The following is a 20,796-nucleotide window of genomic DNA, read 5'->3' as shown; positions in this document are numbered from 1 at the left end:
GATATTACTCAGCCATAAAAAAGAACAAAACAATGCCATTTGCAGCAACAAGGATGGACCTAGGGATTCGCATACTGAGTGAAGTAAGTCAGACAAAGAAAGACAAACATCATATGATGTTGCTTACATGTGGAATCTAAAAAAAGGCTACAAATGAACTTGTCTACAAAACAGAAACAGAGTTACAGATGTAGAAAATAAATTTCTGGTTGGGGGGGGCAGGGTAAGGAGATAAACTGGAAGATTGGGATTGACACATACACACTACCATATATAAAATAAATAACCAGCAAGTACCTACTGTATAGCACAGGGAACTTTACCCAATACTCTGTAATGGCCTATATGGGAAAAGAAACTAAGAGTGGATATATGTATTTGTATAACAGATTCACTTTGCTGTACACTTGAAACTAACACAACATTGTAAATCAATTATACCCCACTAAAAATTTAAAAAAAAAATTAAAAAAAAAGGAAAGCAAACATATCACAGTATTACAAACTATAAAACTACAATGGTTAACAAAAAAGAATGTGGGTCTCGTAGACAACACAACAATATCTGGTCAAACAATATCAAACTGCTCTTTTTGTATGTTAAAAAGTCTCATGGGGCTTCTCTGGCGGTCCAGTGATTAATAACCTGCCTTCCAATGCAGGGGACGCGGGTTCGATCCCTGGTTAGGAAACTAGGATCCCACACGCCATGTGGCAACTAAGCCCACATGCTGCAACTACTGAGTCCACAAACCACAACTAGAGAGAAGCTTGCACGCCACAATGAAGATCCTTTGTGCTGCAGCTAAGACCTGACACAGCCAAAAAAAAAAAAAGATAAATATTAAAAAAAAAAAGGAAAGAAAAAAGGAAAAAAAAAAAAAAAGGTCTCTTGGGAATTCCCTAGTGGTCCAGTGGTTAGGACTCTGTTCCACTGCAAGAGGCACAGGTTTGATCCCTGGTCGGGGAACTAAAATCCTGCAAGCCACGTGGTGCACCCCACCCCCCCCAAAAGTCTTATATTGGCAATTTCACCTGGTTCCGCCTCTATGAATGAATTTAAAACCAAAACTATGTAAATATGGGAATTTGGTCTACAATATAAAGGATGAATTTCATATTGCTGAACAGAGTGGATTCTTCAAAAAACGTGTTTTAGGGACTTCCCTGCTGGCGCAGTGGTTAACAATCCGCCTGGCAACGCAGGGGACATAGGTTCGACCCCTGGTCCAGGAAGATCCCATATGCTGCAGAGCAACTAAGCCCGTGCGCCACAGCTACTGAGCCTGTGCTCTAGAGCCCGCGAGCAACAACTACTGAGCTCGAGTGCCACACTACTGAAGCCCACATGCCTGGAGCCTATGCTCCGCAACGGGAGAAGCCACTGCAATGAGAAGCCCTTGCATCGCAATGAAGAGTTGCCCCCGCTTACCACAACTAGAGAAAGCTTGCACACAGTAACAAAGGCCCAATGCAGCCAATAAATAAATAAATAAAATTAAAAAAATAAATATATATATAAAAAGTTAGCAGAATCAGACTTTTTTTTTTTTTTTTTTGGAAGTAGAGAATAGCTTTATTGCTTTGCCAGGTAAAGGGGGACACAGTGGAATCTTGCCTTTCAAAACAGAGGTTTTGTTTTTTTAAAAAAAAAAAAACGTTTCATTTGGTTGAGTGGGTTGGGTAGAGGGTGGATCACCGCCCTCACACACCATCACGGAAAACAAGTTATATATGGAATAATGACTTAAATGTAAAAAAGTTAAAAAACAAAACAGAACCAAGAAAATAAGTGTTGTTTTTATAAACTTGGAGTTGAAAAGGCCTTCCAAATAAAAACATTAAAACCCCAAACCATGAATACTATTAATAGATCTCAAAAATTAAAAACTTAAAACTTCATGTTTAGCAGAAAACAAAAGCAAGTGACAAGAGGGGAAGTAGCTGCAGAAATATGTAACAGAAGCTTTTTGCAAAAATCCATCCAAAAAGCATTATTTCTTTTGGTTTTAAATTTTCATTTCCTTGACAACTAGATAAGGTTGAGTATCTTTTCATTGCATTTATTGTCCTTTTGTATTTCTTCTTATGTTAACAACCTAATTATAACCTTTACTCATTTTTCTATTAAATTGTCATCCTTATTTAAGAGAATCCTATGTATTTGGCAATTATCCACTCTCCTATTCATGTCTATTGTATTACTGCCATCAATACCAAGCATTAATATATCCCATTTTAATAAACACACATATGGAGAGCCCAGAAATAAACCCTCAAATACACAGTCAACCCAAGTATCCATGAAAAGATGAATGGGTAACAAATGAGTGGCTATAACACACAGTGGAATATCATGCAGCCATAAAAAGAAGAAAATGCTGACACATGCTACAACATGGATGAACCCTGAGAAGCTTATGCTAAGTGAAATAAACCAACCACAAAGGGGCAAATACCATATGTTTCCACTTACATGCGGTACCAAGAGTATTCAAATTCATAGAGACAGAAAGCAAAATAGCTGCTGCCAGGAGATGGGAGGAAGAAGGGAGAGCTATTGTTTAATAGGTATACAGACTCAGTTTTGCAAGATAAAAAAAGTTCTATGGGTGGTGGTATTGGTAACACAACAACGTGCATGTAGTTAATGTCATTGATAAGTACACTTAAAAGGGTTAAGATGGTTAAAAAGGTTAATTGTTTAATAAAACGTGGTAAAGTTTACCATGATTTAAAAAAAATTTTTTTTAATTAAACACAGAATTACCATATGAACCAGCAATCCCACTCTAGGTATATACCCCAAAAAAATGAAAGCAGAGATTTGAACAGGTATTTCTAGACACATGTTCATAGCTGCATTATTCATAACAGCCAAAAAGTGGAAACAACCCAAATGCCCATCAACAGATGGATAAACTTAATGTAGTATATTCATACATACAAGGGAATATTACTCAGCCTGGAAAAAAAATGAATTTCTGACACCTGCTACAATATGCATGAACCCTGAAAAAATTACGCTAAAGTGAAGTAAGTCAGACACGAAAAGACAAATATTGTATGATTCCACTTATATGGGATATCTAGAATAGTCAAGTTTCTAGAAACAGAAAGTACAATAGTAGTTACCAGAGGGTAGGGGAAAGGGGGAATGCCCCGTTACTGTTCAAAGGATAGAGAATTTCAGTTTGGGATGATGAAAATGTTCTGGAGATGAGTAGTGGTGATGGTTGCACAACACTGTGAATGGACTTAATCCCACTGAATTGTACAGTTAAAAATAGTTAAGATGGTAAATTTTATGTTTATGTATATCTTACCACTAAAAAAACCCAGGTAAAAAAAGCATATATGTTTAAGAAAATGAAAACAACACACAGATAACAAACTCTTTGCTGACTCCACAACCCCTCCAGGGACCACCTAATTTATTGTGACACTTCTTGAAGGAGCTGAGCAGTCATGCTCTGGTTTCTCACCTCATTCATTTCTGCTACACCCCTCCATGGAAACGGTTCTTAAAAGGGCCATCCGCCCTTTTTCTTGACACCTCTCAATGATACTATCATTTCACTGTTTTTGAGATGCATTTAAAGATTTTTTTGAGATTTCATTTCTTCTAGTTTTCTCCTACCTTAATGATTGTTCTTTTCAATTTCCTTTGCTGGCCCCTTCATTACCAGGCCTTTAAATATTTAAGAATCCAGAACCAAAATTTCTCTTCTCCATTTAAACTCCCTTCATACTTGATCCCTGGCTTTAAACAACATCTGATACTGTTGACTCCCAACTGTTTACATCTGGCTTTAACCCCATATGCTTCAGACTTACATAGCATTCAACTGCTTATGAGATATTTTACTAGAATAGCTAGCAGACATCTCAAACCTAGTTATGTTTAAAAAAGAATTCCTGACTTCCTACCTCTACGGCCCAACAATCCCCACACCTGCTTCTTCCTTATTTGATTTGTATCTCAATTAATGACACCACCAATCACTAAGCTGCTTAGACCAAACACTTAAACATCATTCTTAGTTTTTTTCTTCCCCTAAAATCTTTCTTACCAGGTCTGTGGGAAAGGACTGACCTCTCCTGGTCTAAAATATCCATTGTATATCATAGATTAACTTCTGTCTTATGTATCTAGAGTAGTACTAGTTATGCACCATCCTCGGGAGAATTAAGAAAGATGGGAACCTCAGTCAAGACAGGCTGGCAGACTATGAGCAAGCCCACCTTCCCAGGGTAGTGACTTCAGAATAAGCCACCACATCTCACACCAGCTACTGTTATGGGCTGTTTACTGGTCTTACAACTCCCACTCTCAGCCCTTTTCAGACCCTTCTCCACACAACAAGCAACCTTTTAAAGGGTATGTCAGATCATAAACACCCCCCTAGTTTTTATTCTCTAAAGACCTCTTCCTAAAATCAGAATAAAACTCAAACTTCTTATCGGGGTCTTATAAGACCCTACCTGATCTAGATCCTGCCTACCTCTCACTTATCTCCTATTACTCTAGCCTCTGCTTAGTTCACCATGTTCAGCCAAACTAGTCTTCTTTCGAGCCTTCAAAGATGCAGAGCAAATCCTTTCTATGTGACGTTTCATTTTCCATTGTTTACCCTGAAGAATGCTTCCCCCAGATCTCTGCATGGCTGCCACCTTCTCGACCTTCAGATATCAGTTCAACTGTTGCCTCCTGAGAGACTTTCTGACTACCCTAACTAAAACAGCACACTCCTCACTTGCTCTGCCTATCCCACTGTTGTTTCCTTCACAGTACTTTTTAGCAACTGAAATTATCTTTACTTGTCTACACATTTTAATGTCCAGTTCCTATCACAAGAATACATGAATGCAACATCCATGAGGTCAAGGATTTTGTCTTGTTTGTTCACCAGTACAGAATAAGCAATCAAGAAAAATGTTAGCTCTGTTATATAGTAGAAAATATACAGAGTCAGTTTTGGATGGGAGATAAGGCTGTATGTATTTGTAGTCTTAATCCATTGTGAAGGAGATGTTATATATTATTATTCTGAAAATAACCTGTTCTTTAGCTTCCCAAATGACACATGGAGATGTAAAACTAACAGAATCTTTTTCACTTACAGTTCCGTATGTAACAACTGGCAACTGATGACTTTGCCAAGAGCTCCATTCCCAAATCCTGTAATCTGCTAGAGTTTTCGGTTCCACATGCAGCCAGAGCTGTCTGGTCAGCAGAAAGAAGGCTTGCCGGCATGTCTCCGGAAGCAGCATTGCTGCTTTTTATTTCTGAAAGTGTATTCTTTACATCAGTTTTCATACATCGAACTTCAGCCATTTGAGTTTTGAGTCTTTTTAACATCTTTAAATCAGAGGGAACTCGCCACATTGCCTGCTGCTTCCTTTGGTCTTTATCTTTTCGAGAATATGATGCTTCAGAGAGAAAGTGAGAAGTCATGTTAATATAGACTTTAACATTCATGAAATCATTCTGTACTGTGAATGTAAGTAAATTTGAGGTGTAAATAACCTAAGGTGCTTTAGGTGGTATCAACAACAAAAGCATGCATTAAATCCCATTACTGACAATAAAGATAGATACAAGTACCCTAATTCTACTTACATCTACAAAGTTAAAATCTGGGTCACATTATAATCACTCAAATGCAAATTATATATTTAATTCTAAAAGTTTTAAAAGCTGCCCTACTGCCTGTGTCTTCTTTATACTTCTCCACTTTTCTCAAATGTTCTATACTGAGCTTGTAGTATGTTCACAATTAAAAACAAAACAAAACAAAACCATAAACCTAGAAGCCACTTAGTCAAATATGCTATACATAGTATACAAAAACATATTCTAATTGAATTTAAAAAATTGATTTACTGAAGTATTATCCAATGTAGATACAGCTATTAAGTGCCATGGAATATCATAAAAAACTAGTTCCGTCACTGAGTCTTTGTGGCCACTAAACTAACAATGCTATCTCTCTTCCAAGAGAAAGCAGTTGAAGTTGTTTTTAATTTCTTTTCCCCCACCCAAATATTAAAAAGAGAGGAATGAGCAAGGAAAACACACACTTTCTATGCAGGAAGAGGAAAGGAGGTAGATCTTTTGGAAATCAAAGAACATTATGACTGACTCAAAGCAAAAAGAAACCAAGTTTCCCACCCAAAAAAATAACACCTACCCCACAAACAGGGGACCAACAGGTACCCTAATTAGACAAAAGAACAAGTCCTTTACTAGCAGAAATGATAGGTGAATCTGCTTACATGCTGCAATAATCTACCACCATAAAAGAGGGAAAAGGTTAAAAAAAAAAAAAAAGAGGGAAAAGGTAGACACTGTGGTGTGTCCAACAGCCACCCCCCCCCACTTCTACCAGATTGTATTCAGATATTAGGTGGGCAGCAATGTGCTCAGGGCAGTTAGGTCCATCCTTTGTTCAGCCCCAGAGGATATAAGTCTAGGGCTGGTCTAGGCTCATTCCTCTTTGAGCATTTAGGGTGGGCACATGACTCCGAGTTTCAGCCTAAAGTTGCGGGGAGGGGAGGGAGAGATTTTCAATCCTGATAGGGAGATTTTATTATGTTGGGTGATACAGCTAAAAAGTAGAGTTTGAATTCAAACCAAGGAGTCTGCCTCCAGAGTCACTGATCTTAATATTAATAACTTTGCTCTCCAGCATCACAGGAATAGGCCTCTTTTCCATCCAGTCTGTTTTTTCCTGCTAGTGACACATTCCTGTGGATAAATGATGCCTGACGCTGTGGCAGTCATCTTATTGCCACGACAGAAGAGGCAAAAGAACTACAGGAAGACCATTCCTTGCCCTGCTTTTAAATACCTGATGAACCTAGACTCACTTACCTCCAGACTCAATATGCTAGTTAAGCCACGATTAGCAGCATTTTGTTACTTGCAGTTGAAAGCATTCACAACAGAATATGAGAGAGATTTTAGAAATCCAAGATTTGGTGTCAGATCTACCATTTAGTCACTGTAACTTTAAGTCCTCGAACTTCTGAGTCCATTTATTTATTTGTAAAATGAAGACAATAATATACATGTAAGAGAACTGTTGTGAGTCTCAGAAGATTCAATATTTGTGAAAGCACTCTGTAGCACATTCCCATTCAACCCATTATCCACCAAGATGTCAGGGCAGTTTCCTAAAAACCAAATCAGATATTACTTTCCTGCTTAGAATCACTGAGGAAAGCACCAACATGGCAAACAAGGCCCTATATTATCTAATTTCACCTTAACTCTCAGTGTCTTTATCTTCTTGCCTCTACCCCAAACATATCCCAAACTTTGGAAGTGCTTGCAACTCTAACATACCAGCCATGTTCTATCTCGCTTTCATCCTTTTTACATGTTCGCTTCCCTTGCTCTCTCTGCTAACCCAAACTCATCAGGTATAATCTGAAATGTCTCCTTCAGGCATGAAAACCACCAACTGCTCCCCTCCTTTCAAATCAATTCCTACCTAATTTTGTAGAGCACATGGAGTCCACTTCTATTGCAGCACTTATCACCTTATAGTAAAGAAGACAAACATGTAGAATGTGAACAACTTAAGGGTTGAGATCATATCTTAGTGATCTTGTATTCCAGGCCAAGCAGCCTATGGCACAAAATACTCAAAATGTTTTGCTAAATAAAATCTTTGTGGCTCCCATCTCCCACCCCACATCTACCTGGACTTAAATATGAAAACCTGTATTAACCCACATGGTTCAGTTTATTATTACTAGAAACTGACAAGAATTTTTTTTTTTGACAAGAATTTTTAAAAGTAGGAAGCCCAAGTGGGAAAATACAAAATAGATATAAACAAACCTCCATCACCTGATAATCAGTTAATAAAGAATTACTGAGTCTGTTTCAAATGCTAAGCACTGTGCTAGGCAGGGGATATAACAGTGAACAAGACGAACACCCAGCCTTTGCCCTCACAAAGCTCCCAATCCACTTCAGTACTGTGTGGTAAGTGCTAAGACAGGAGAGTGTTAGGCGCTACAGAATTTTACATTAAAGGAACCTGACAACTTAAGGATACTTACTGTACTAATGATGAGAAGCCTTCCTGAATCTGCCAAGTTATGAGGTTAATAGAATTGAGAGTCTCATCTACAACACCTCTTTCATATCATTCAGTTGTATCTCTCAAGAATGACAGTTCTCTATAGCTTCTCCTCCAGACTTCAGTATGTCAATGCTGTCACCCTTCTCCTTGTCACCTAGTATTTCAGAGTCCTCTTTAACCACATTACAATTAGTTGCCAACCCCAATAAACTCTACCTTCACAAGCACAACTTTGCTATAAGTAAAGTCTTAATTACATATTGCCTAGGTTACTTGCCAAAAACCTTCAACAAAATATTAGCAAACTGAATTCAAAAATATATTTTAAAAAATCATACATCACAACCATGTGGGATTATTCCAGGTATGCAAGGCTGGTTCAACATTCAAAAAATCAACTAATGTAATCCATCACACTATATCAATAGATGCAAAAAAAAAAAAAAAAAAAAGCATTTGACAAAATCCAACAACCATTCATGATAAAACCTCAGAATAGAGGGGAACGTCCTCTCAACTTGATGAAGAATATCTATGGAAAACCTACAGCTAGAATCTTACTTAATGGTGAGAAACTTGAAGTTCTCCCATCAAGATCAGGAACACCTTTTCACCACTCCTTTTTAATGTCTACAAGAATTTCTAGCTAATGCAGTAAGACAAGAAAAGGAAATGAAAGTATACAGATTGAGAAGGAAAGAATATACAAAGAATCAAAAATGAAGATCGAAATCCAAGCAAACATTTTAATAAAAAAAAAAAAAAAAAAGCTGGGTCTTTTTGTAACATTAACCTTTAAATATCCTGTCCTAGAAAGGTTATTTTCATTTGGCTTCCATGACTCTGTTCTCTCTCCTTTCCAAAGCCTCTTCACCTGGCTCATTTTCTACACACTCAACAAAAATAGATGTTCACCATGATTATGTCCCTAGCCCTTTTCTTTTAAAAAATTTCTTGAAACTCACCTTTGTGCCATCTTACTCCCTTAGTTTTAACTACCCAGTATCACCTTTAAGCAAATAACGGTCTGTATTCCAGTTCTTAATTTTTAGCTGTCTACTGGGCATCATTACTGTGATATCCCACTGGTATGTCAAACTCAAGATGTTTAAATCCAAGCCTGCTCTTCCTCTCTAGTATTTCCCCATCCTCCTTGTCATCAGCATTTTAATCACCTGGATTTGAAATAAGTCACTGCAAGTCATAGAAAACTAAACTTTCACGGAACTTAGATCTTATTCTCTTTATATAGTTTGCATTCTCTTCTTCTGATGACATTGAATACTTCTCAAAAACATGATTTTACCTGTCTATAAAATATGCTATTCCATGGCAAAGCTGTAATTTTTCAACCATAATTGTATTGTTGAATATTTTCAAACAACTCTGATTGTTTTCTCTTTGGAATATACTCCTAGAAGTAAAGTTACAGGATTAAAGGACAGAGGTGGTTTACACCTACTACAAAATTTTTCTTCAAAAAGGTTAAACCAATGTATCTACCTGCAGAACCAGAACTTGTCTGTTTCACTAGGTCTTTGCAAACAATACTGGTTATAATTTAAGCAAACCCTTTGCCAATGTGTTTTTTTTAAAAGGTATTTCTTTGTTGATCACAAGAACTGTGTGTAATTTTTATTTTCCTCTTTACAATTTTCTATATTTTAAAAATTTTCTACAATAAAAATGCCTCAGAAAAAAATGTAAAATTATATGCAATGTAATAAGTGCTACAAAAGTACAAGTACAACACAAAACATACTTGGACCATAGATAAAAGGCAACTGTTTCATAACCTGATTGGAGACAGTCTTTCAAATTGAGGATGCAGGCTTCCAGAAAGTATATCTTAGGAAAAAAGAGGCCTAAATAATCCAAGCTCTGATCTATCCCCCACTAGAGCAGATCTATTTCTGTTTTCTATACTGAGTCTCTGCCTTAAACTCTACTTGAAAAATGAGTTGTGCTGCTTTAAAGAAGTATCAAAATCACTGTTCTAAATCATTGATTTGATTTGTATAATACTATTGTTTAGAAAGGTAGAAAAATGTTCAGTATATTTCAGAAAGCTTTCCCAAAAAAATGGTTTTTAAAATGTGTCATTTAAAAGTAAATGCCTGGGACTTCCCTCGTGGTCTAGTGGCAAAGAATCCGCCTTTCAGTGCAGGGGATGTGGGTTCAATCCCTAGTTGGGGAACTAAGATCCTACAGGCTGCAGGGCAACTAAGCTTTTGCACTACAACTACTAAGCCCACACCTCAACTAGAGAGCCTACACACTGCAAACTACAGAACCCCACATGCTCTGGAGCCCATGTGCCACAACTAGAGAGACCAAAAAAAACAAAAAACAAACAACAAAAAAGCAAAAAACAAAAAAACAAAAAAAACCAACCACACGCCACAACTAGAAAGAAGCCCACACGCTGCAACAAAGATCCTGCATGCTGGAACTAAGACTTGACGCACCCAAAAAAATAAAAACAAATAAAATTTAAAAAAAAGAAAGTAAATGCCTATGTCTAAAAGTTTCAAAAAGTCCAGGTTAGACTATACATCTAAATTGTGTATGTGTATACATTGCATTACAGTAACACAAATGTAATTTCTCTTTAACAAATAATTTTTCAAAAAAAAAAAATACCGTTACTTGGTATACATTTTTAGGCTACTGAACATCAAAGCATGAGTAAACCTTTTCCAATTTCATTTTTAGACTCATTTCCACTAAGAAGTTAGGGTATTCATGAGGCCTGCAATAAGTCCATTCACAAGGAGAACAACTGTTCTTCACGTGGCTCAAACTGTCAATCGGTCACAATCTAAAAGGCAAATCATATAAAAACCTTCATATATGCATTTTGATATTATTTTTGCACAAAACACCTTTGAATAATAACAACAAAAAATTGATTTGATATATTTTTATAACACAATGAAAAACCAATTTGCTACAGAAACATACCATGTTCCAACACTTAAGATATTTGGATTCAAATTTAAGAGTTCTTTTGGAGAAGCACAGAAAAAAGGGAAATTACTGTTAATATTTTACCTGTGGGCTGCAAAAGTGAAGCAGGTGGGCGAGGCTGTAAGCCCCACAAATTTTCCATACTGCTCCGGTCCTTAAGGTCCAACAAATGTATTAAAATTAAAGGATCAATGTCTAATAAACTACTCGTAGCAGCAGAGCATAAATGTGCTCTTCTTGACATTCTGCTGCTGACACCCACGTAGCCATGGTTACTACCTGCAAAAGAAAGAGATGTAGAAAATGAAAACTATATAATTGCACAAATAGGAAGGAAGGAAGGGAGGGAGGGAGGGAAGCAGGGGAGGAAGGAAGGAAGGAAACTGGTTAATGTTGTTTGAATACTTGTCTATGGACCTATATCTTAGGAGCTGGTGTTCATGATAAGCCCAAAGAAGAAACCATATTGCCCAGAGAGGTGTACAAAGAACAGTGACTGACCACTGGCCTCATTACTATTCCAACTTCAGGAGAAATCCTTATTCCCATCCTGAACCCTGGAAATAAAACAGTGACAACGTATACAATATATATAGTTAGGGGGATAACGGTAACAAAAAGGAGAATATATCCCATAACCTAGTGGTCTTGGATGAAAGTCAAGCCCCCTGGTATAGCAGATCGCAAGGAACTAGACATTAAAATAGGAATCTTCTCCAGGTCTCTGGACAGCAAAATGTTCAGCTCATGACAGTCTGGCAGACATTTTTTCCAGTTTGATTAAATATCGAAGTACATTTGAAGATTTTAGACTTTGTTAATGACTGATGCATAATACAGACACCTGAGAACAATGTCACCTCTGTATTACCTGTATTGAACTAATAAGCTTCCTAAGCAAAGGAAACCATCTGACTCTTCTCCAGTGCCTAGCACAATGCCTAACAAGTATTAGGTATGGAGACATTGGTTAAAACTGACCTCCTTAAATAAAGCTATTTAAATACAGTATAAAGAAACATAGCATTAAAAAATGTTACATGCAGCAAAGTCTTAAAGTGGATAATATAAAAATAACACAAAGTAATCAGGTTCTGACTATTCATGAGTATTTCCAAAGAGATCTAGGGAGGAAAAAAAACTTAGGAGGAAAGTTTAGTTATTCAGAAGCTTCAAGCCAGTTACTTACTTATATGTTTTTCATCTATATTCACATCCTCATGTCCTTACCCTCTCCTACTTGTTCATCCTCTTCCTCTTTTAAGGATTATCCCACTGCCAATTTTTCTTTCAGCCTCTGTACCCAATGCAACTCCTATTTTAAAAGGCAGAAAACTACCCCTCCCTCCACTTTGAAACTTTTTCTTAGCCCTTTTCCTTCACTAGGGAGTTCCCCAATCAGGCTGTATAATCAGTCAACTGGAGGAGTTTTTAAAATTACAGATTCCTGGCCTTACTCTAGATGTACTAAACAAGAATACTGGAGTTGGATCCAGGACCTTTTTCCAAAAAGCTACTCAGGTGGTTCTGACTGTTTAGTAAATAAGCTCAGTAGTCCAGAGTATGCTACCTACTGCCCAGATATCTGGCTTTTCTTTAAAAACCAAAGTTGCTCATTCTCCCTTGTCAAATGGACCCCTGGTACAGAAAGGAGTGTTAACAGTCTTCTGTTTCTACCACTCTTCCAGGTCACTACTCTCACCGATGAGCAAAAACTCCTTTCCTTTGCGGTTCATGCCCTTCAGCTACTACCTTCCTCCCACTCTCCCTCCCATGTTCCCATCCTTTCTACTCACTATTACAGGCATCAAAGACTTAAGCATTTATTTCAGTTTCCTTTTCTCAGAGCTAACACTGCCATCATTCTGGGTGTACGTGTATGTCTGTTGCATACATAAGTATACAGCCTAGTGTATGGTCACAAATTAATGGCACCCCCAAATTCCTCCATACCTCCTAAAATTGCTCACTAACCTTCCTCCTCAAAAGTAACTTCCATCCAGAGTTAAACACCATAGATCAGTTTTGCCTGTTTTTGAACTTTATATAAATGTAACAATATAGTTGTACTCATATTCTGCTTCTTTGCTCAACATAATATTCATAAAATTCATCCATATTGCTATACACAGCGGTTTACTCATTTTCATTATTTCTGTGCTGCATTCCAAACTATGAATATAACCAGTTTCTTTATTTCTATTAGGAAAGAATTTGGGTTGCTTTTAGCTTTTGGCTACTTGGAATGAAGCTACTGAACTTATAAGCAGATAACTGCTCTTGAACGTCACACAGAAAAAAAAAAAAAAAAAAAACCCCACACCACCACCTCATAAAAAAGCAAATGGATCCTCTCCTTCTAAGCCAAGCCAGATTAATCCTGCTAAAATGTTACACTGATCTATCTGAGCCCTTGATTTTATCACAGTGCCTGTATGCATTATGACATCCAAGGGTCTACAAAATCTAGACCCAAACTACCTTTCCAGTCTTCTCTAGTTTTTCACATCCTTTACTTTGCTGTAAATAACACTTTTTTTTTAAATTAAAAACACAAGAAAACAAAACCACCTAAAAAAGAACAATGCTGGGGACTTCCCCGGTGGCACAGTGGTTGGGACTCCACACCTAATGCAGGGGGCCTGGGTTCAAACCCTGATCAGGGAACTAGATCCCACATGTGTGCCACAACTAAGAGTTTGCATGCCACAACTAAAGAGCCTACCTGTCACAACTAAGACCTGGCACAATCAAATAAATAAATATTAAAAAGGAGAAGAAGAAGAAGAACAATGCTGCTCTAAATTATCTTGCAAAACTCAACTGGCAAACACCAGCTTCCATTCTGTTGAAACTGGGAAAGCCACAGGATGTGTATATTCAGCTTTAGCCCATATTGCCCAACAGTTTTCCAAAGTATCAATTTTCATTCCTACCACCAGGCTATGAGAGTTTCCATCTCTCCAAATGCTTTCAACATTTAATACTGCCAGTTTAAAATGTATTAGCCATTATAGTGCGTATGCAATGGTATCATAATGTGGTTTCTATCTGGCATTTCCTGAAAGAGAATGAACAGTCTCAGAGACCTGTGGAACGCCACCAAGTGTACCAACATACACATAAGGGGAATTAGAGAGGAGGAGAAAGAATATTATTCAAAGAAAAATGGATAAAAATTTCCCACATATAATGAAATCTGTTAATATAAGCGTCCAAAAAACTCAACAAACTTCATGGAGGATAAACAAACTCAAAAGATCCACACTGGGACACATCACAATTTGCAATTCTCTGACAAAAGAGGCAGAGCACCTATAAAAATGTATATTGGTCATCTAGATAGCCTCCTTTGTGAAGTGTCTATTCCTGTCTTTTGCCTTTCTTAACTAAGAGGTTGTCATCTCTTTTTCTTACTGATTTGTAGAAGTTCTTTATACATTATGGATGAATCTTTTGAATAATGTTTTAAATTAATTCATTTATTCTAATGAATAAAAATTTTTAAAAAGCAATAGGGACTCTCTAGATGGTGCAGTGGTTAAGAATCCGCCTGCCAATGCAGGGGACACAGGTTCGATCCCTGCCCCAGGAAGATACCACATGCCACAGAGCAACTAAGCCCACGTGACACAACTATTGAGCCTACACTCTAGAGCCTAAGAGCCACAGCTACTGAGCCTGTGTGTCACAACTACTGAAGCCCACGTGCTCAGAGCCCATGCTCCACAACAAGAGAAGCCACCACAATGAGGAACCCAAGCACCACAATGAAGAGTAGCCCCTGTTCACTGCAGCTAGAGAAAGCCTGTGTGCAGCAACAAACACCCAACACAGCCAATAAATAAATAAATAAATAAATTTATTTTTTAAAAAAAGCAATATACATTACTAGACAGACTGCACACCTGTGGTCTTCTAAGCAGTCAGTTATATGGGTCTGGAGATCAATACATGGGGGTCCCACTGGCCTCTCAAGATCAACACAGATCAAATGGAATACATTATCTTCTGCACCTGGACTCATTAGTTTATATTATAGCAGGGGCTAACCTAGAAACCTTAAGGAATCATCCCCACATCTCCACCAACTCCAACCCATCCAGTAAGACACTCCCAAGTCTTATAGATTCTATTTAACATCTCTCAAAAGGTTTCTTCTTCTTTACCTCCTCTGCTACTACCTCACTTGAGGCCCTCAAAATTTCTCTCCTGGAATATGGAGGTAGTTTTTTTTCTTTCTTTCTTTTTTGGCCATGCCACATAGCTTATGGGATGTTAGTTCCCTGACCAGGGATTCAACCTGTGCCCTCGGCAGTGAAAGGTGAAAGCTCAGAGTCCTAATCACTGGACTCTCAGGGAATTCCCGTAGTAATTTTCTAACTAATTTTATCTCATCCACCTTTAATCCATTTTCCACTACACAGAAAAATCTGATCACATTCGCTTTTAAAGACATTTAGCGATTCCATAAAATAAAGCCCAAACTCCTTAGCCTGGCAAATGAGACTTTTCATTACCTAATCTTATTCCTGCTTACCCACCTCACATTGGCCTGCCCCTACATAAACTAAACTCTCAATTACTTAAAGTTCCCAAAAAAGACAATGCTGCCACTTCTGCCTACAATGCCTTTGCTCTTCAATCTCATTATTTCCCTGTTCATCTAATGAACCTAACTCTTAGGTCATCTTTCAAGAGCAAGATCAAACATGACTCGCTACCTGAAATCTTTTTCACCCATTTCTAATTAGCTGTTCTTTCCCATTTTTGGTGTCACACTGTATCTATATTTACAACCACAAAGTTTTGCAATGACTGGTGCTGGATTCTCATTTAGGAAAAGTGATGCTCATTCATTTTATAATCCCAATGAACAACACAATGGCTGATACCTAGTGGGTATTCATTAAACGTGGGGAACAAGTAACCTTAAAAATCTTTAACCTGAAAAAAAAAAAAATCTTTAACCTGCAATACATAACAGACATTTTGAGTAATAACTTCATAAAATGTCAATTTGTTTTAGGAATGTATATTGCCAAAACTTTTTAGCTCTCAAATAAGAAGTATTATTACAATGTTTCGTAAGTCACACATGGCAGGCAATTATATTGGCCAACCCAAAAGAATAGATTTTTCATACTCAGCTGATTAACTAGCTCATGTTCTACATTAGAAGGATACTTAAAACCCTTTTCAGCACACATTACTAAGCCTAAATTCTCTTGCAACTAAAAGAAAATAACTGAATAAACTTAAAGCTATTCTTATGGGAATGAGGCCACCTGAGTCACTAAATACTAGTTCTAAGCTATATCATTATTTAATACTATCTAAAAAATTAAATTTAGTAAATACTATTTTACTATATACCTAGGCTTCTGTATAAGAAAGATTTCCTGTTTAATGGACAACTTAACATCTTAACTGTAGTAGATCAAACACTTATAAGGCTAATAGGAAGGATAAAAGACGAAAGTAGTAAAATTGTTTATGTCCACAATAAGCAGTTAAGAGATACACAAAAGATGTAAAATGTAACGTAAAAACATTAAACATGGAGTGGGGGTAGGGAGGGGAATAAAAATGCAGGGTTGTTAGAATGTATTCAAACTTAAGAAATCTGCAATTTAAAATAATCATGTGTCTGTCTGTATGTATGTGTTACCTAATGGTAACCACAAACTAAAAAGCCATAGATGCACACACAAAAAAGAGAAAGAAACCAAAACTAACATTAAAGATAGTCGTCAAATCTCAAGGGAAGAGAGCAAAAGAAGAATGGAACAAAAAAGAAATACAGAACCAGAAAACTATTAACAAAAAGGCAATTAAGAACATACCTAACAACAGTTACTTTAAACATAAATGGACTAAATGCACCAATCAAAAGACACAGAGTGGCTGAGGGGATACAAAAAAAACCCCCATATATATGTGCCTACAAGACTCACTTCAGATCTAAAAACACCCACAGGTTGAAAGTGAGAGCATAGAAAAAGGTATTCCATGGAAATGGAACAAAAAGAAACCTGGGGTAGCAATATTTACATCAGACAAAACAGACTTAAAACAAAGACCATAACAAAGACAAAGCTCAATATGTAGTGATAAGGGGATCAATCCAACAAGAAGCTATAACAATTGTAAAGATATATGCACTCAACGCAGGAGCACTTAAATACATAAAACAAATATTAACAGACATAAAGGGAGAAACAGACAGTAATACAATTATAGTAGGAGACTTTAACACCCCACTTACATCAATGGATAGATTACCCAGACAGAAGATCAATAAGGAAACACTGGCCTTAAATGACACATTAGTCCATCTATTAGATGGACTTAATAGAGATATACACATATAGATCTCTATATATACAACATTCCATCCAAAAGCAGCAGAGTTCACATTCTTTTCAAGTGCACAGGGAACATTATTCCCTGGGACAGTCCACATGCTCGGCCACAAAACAAGTCTTAATAATTTTAAGAATGAAATCATATCAAGTATCTTTTCTGACCACAACACTAACAGACTAGAAATCAACTACAACAAAAAAACTGCAAACAACAGAAACATGTGGAGGCTAAACAATATGCTACTAAACAACTAAAGAAATCTAAGAGGAAATAAAAAAATACCTGGAGATAAATGAAAACAGAAACACAATGATCCAAAAACATGGAACACAGCAAAAGCAATTCTAAGAGAAAAGTTTACAGCAATACAAGCCTACTTCAGGAAGTATGAAAAGTCTCAAATAAACAACATAACCTTACATCTAAAGGAACTAGAAAGAAAAAGAAAAAAAAACAAAACCCAAAGTTAGTAGAAGGAAATAGTTACAACTGATACAACAGAAATACAAAAGATCATAAGAGATTACTACAATTATATGTCAATAAAATGGACAACCTAGAAGAAACAGATTACTAGAAATATACAGTCTCCCACAACTGAATCAAGAAGAAATAAAAAATTATGAACATACTGATTACCAGTAATGAAATTTCAACTGAATCAGTAATAAAAACTTAACTCCCAACAAACAAAAGTCCAACACCATATGGCTTCACAGGTGAATTCTACCAAACATTTAAAGAAGAGTTAACACCTACCCTTTTCAAACTATTCCAAAAAATTGAAGAGGAAGTAATGCTTCCAAACTCATTGTACAAGGCCAGTATCACCCTGATACCAAAACCAAAGACACCACAAGAAAAGAAAATTACAGACCAATATATCACTGATGAACACAGAAACAAAAACCCTCAACAAAACTTTAGCAAACCAAATTCAATAAAACATTAAAAGGATCAGACACTGTGATCAAGTGGGATTTATCCTGGGGATGCAAGGTTGGCTCAATAACTGCAAATTAATCAATGTGATACACCACATTAACAAATTACAGAATAAAAAACTTTTGCTCATCTCAATAAATGCAAGAAAAGCTTCTGACAAAATTCAACATCCATTTATGATAAAAACTATAAACACACTGGGAATAAAAGGAACATATCCCAACATAATAAAGGCCATATATAACAAGCCCACAGTTAACATCATACTCAACAGTGAAAAGAAGAAAGCATTTCCTCTATGATCAGGAACAAGACAAGGATGTCCACTCTCACCACTTTTATTCAATATAATACTGGAAGTCCTAGCCACAGCAGACAATAAGAAAAAATTTTAAAGAATCCAAATTGGAGAGGAAGAAGTAAAACTGTCACTGTTTGCATATGACATGATACTATACATAGAAAATCCTAAAGACCCCACCAAAAAACTACCAGAACTCATCAACAAATTTGGTAAACTTTCAGGATACAAAATTAATACAAAACAAAAATCTGTTGCATTTCTATACTCTAGTAACAAACTATCAGAAGGAGAAATTAGAAAATAATCTCTTCTACTATTTCATCAAGAATAAAATACGCAGGAATAAATCTAACCAAGGAGATAAAAGACTTGCACTCTGAAAACTGTTAAGACATTGCTGAAAGAAACTGAAGACAACACAAACAAATGGAAAGACACACTGTGCTCATGCACAGGAAGAATTAATATTGTTAAAATGACCATACTACCCAAGGCAATCTACAGATTCAAACACCAACAGCATTTTTCACAGAACTAGAACAAAGAATCCTAATATTTCTATAGAAACACAAAAGACCCTGAATAGCCAAAGCAATCTTGAGAAAGAACACAGCTAGAGATCTCATGCGCCCTGATTTCAAACTATACTACAAAGCTACAGTCATCCAAACAATATGGTACTGGCATAAAAACAGACACATAGATCAATGGAACAGAATAGAGCCCAGAAATAAACCTATGTTTACATGGTCAATTAATCTATGATAAAGGAGGCAAGAATATACAACAGGGAAAAGACAGTCTCTTCAATAAATGGTGCTGGGAAAACTGGACATTTACATGTAGAAGAATCAAAATGTACAACTTTCTCACACCATACACAAAAATAAATCCAAAACGGATAAGGACTTAAATGTGGGGAATTCCCTGGCAGTCCAGTGGTTAAGACGAGCTTCCACTGCAGGGGACACGAGTTCGATCCCTGGTCAGGGAACTAAGATTCCACAAGCCATGCAGGACATGGCCAAAAAAAAAAAAAAAAGACTTAAATGTAAGATCTGTAACCATGAAACTCAGAAAAAAACAGGCATTATGCTCTTCAACACTGGTCTCAGCAATATTTTTTTGGATCTGTCTCCTTAGGCAAGGGAAACAGCAAAAATAAAACAAAAGGGACTATATCAAACTAAAAAGCTTTTGCAGAGCAAAGGAAACTATCAACAAAATGAAACGGCAGCCTGCTAAATGAGAGAAGATATTTGCAAATGATATTTCTGATAAGGGGCTAATATTCAAAACACAAAGAATTCATACAACTCAACATCAAAAAAAGAAAAAACCCAACAAGATTAAAAAATGGGCTCAGGACTTGAATAGACATTTTTCCAAAGAAGACATACTGATGGCCAAAGACAGAACGATGCACAACATCACTAATCATCAGGGAAGTGCAAACCAAAACCACAATGAGCTATCACCTCACACATGTCAGAGTAGCTATTACCAAAAAGCCAAGAAATAACAAGTATTGGTAAGGATGTGGAGAAAAGGGAACCTTTATGCACTGTTGGTGGGAATGTAAATTGGTATAGACATTATGTAAAACAGTATGGAGGTTCCTCAAAAAATTAAAAATAAAACTAACATACAATCTAGCAATTCCACTTCCAGGTGTTTTTCCAAAGAAAACAAAAACACTAACTTGAAAAAGTATATGCACCCCAAAGTTCATTTCAGCATTATTTACAATAGCCAAGATAAGATGTGGTATGTGTGTGGGTGTGCGTATGTATACAGCAATATTACTTAGCTATAAAAAAAGAATAAAATCTTGCCATTTGCAACATTATAGACCTAGAGGGTATTCTGCTAAGTGAAATAAGCCAGACAGAGGAAGACAAAGACCATGTGATTTCACTTGCATGTACAATCTAAAAAAAAAAATGAACAAACATAAAAAACCAGAAACAAAGTCATATACAGAAAACAAACAGGTTGTTGCCAGAGGGGAGTGGGATGGAGAGTAGGAAAGGGGGAAAAAAAAGGTAACTATGTAAAGCAATGAATGCTAATTAGCTTGATTGTGGTGACCATTTCACAATGTATATT

General features: G+C 36.6%; 1 protein-coding gene across 5 annotated transcripts in view; it reads right to left on the bottom strand.

Annotated features, from left to right (window-relative positions):
- The window catches only part of TRIM37 (tripartite motif containing 37), a 148,159-nt gene that overhangs the window by 58,671 nt on the left and 68,692 nt on the right, over positions 1-20,796 (bottom strand). For all 5 annotated transcript variants that reach the window (XM_057714470.1, XM_057714464.1, XM_057714465.1 and 2 more), the window contains exons 18-19: positions 11,154-11,348; positions 5,125-5,433 (exon numbers count right to left, since the gene is read on the bottom strand). In XM_057714470.1, coding sequence (XP_057570453.1) covers positions 5,125-5,433; positions 11,154-11,348 — 504 coding nt within the window. The remainder of the gene's footprint in view (positions 1-5,124; positions 5,434-11,153; positions 11,349-20,796) is intronic.

Source organism: Hippopotamus amphibius, chromosome 17 (genome assembly GCF_030028045.1).
Source record: "Hippopotamus amphibius kiboko isolate mHipAmp2 chromosome 17, mHipAmp2.hap2, whole genome shotgun sequence".
NCBI lineage: Eukaryota > Metazoa > Chordata > Mammalia > Artiodactyla > Hippopotamidae > Hippopotamus > Hippopotamus amphibius.
This window is presented reverse-complemented; position numbering and strand designations above follow the sequence as displayed.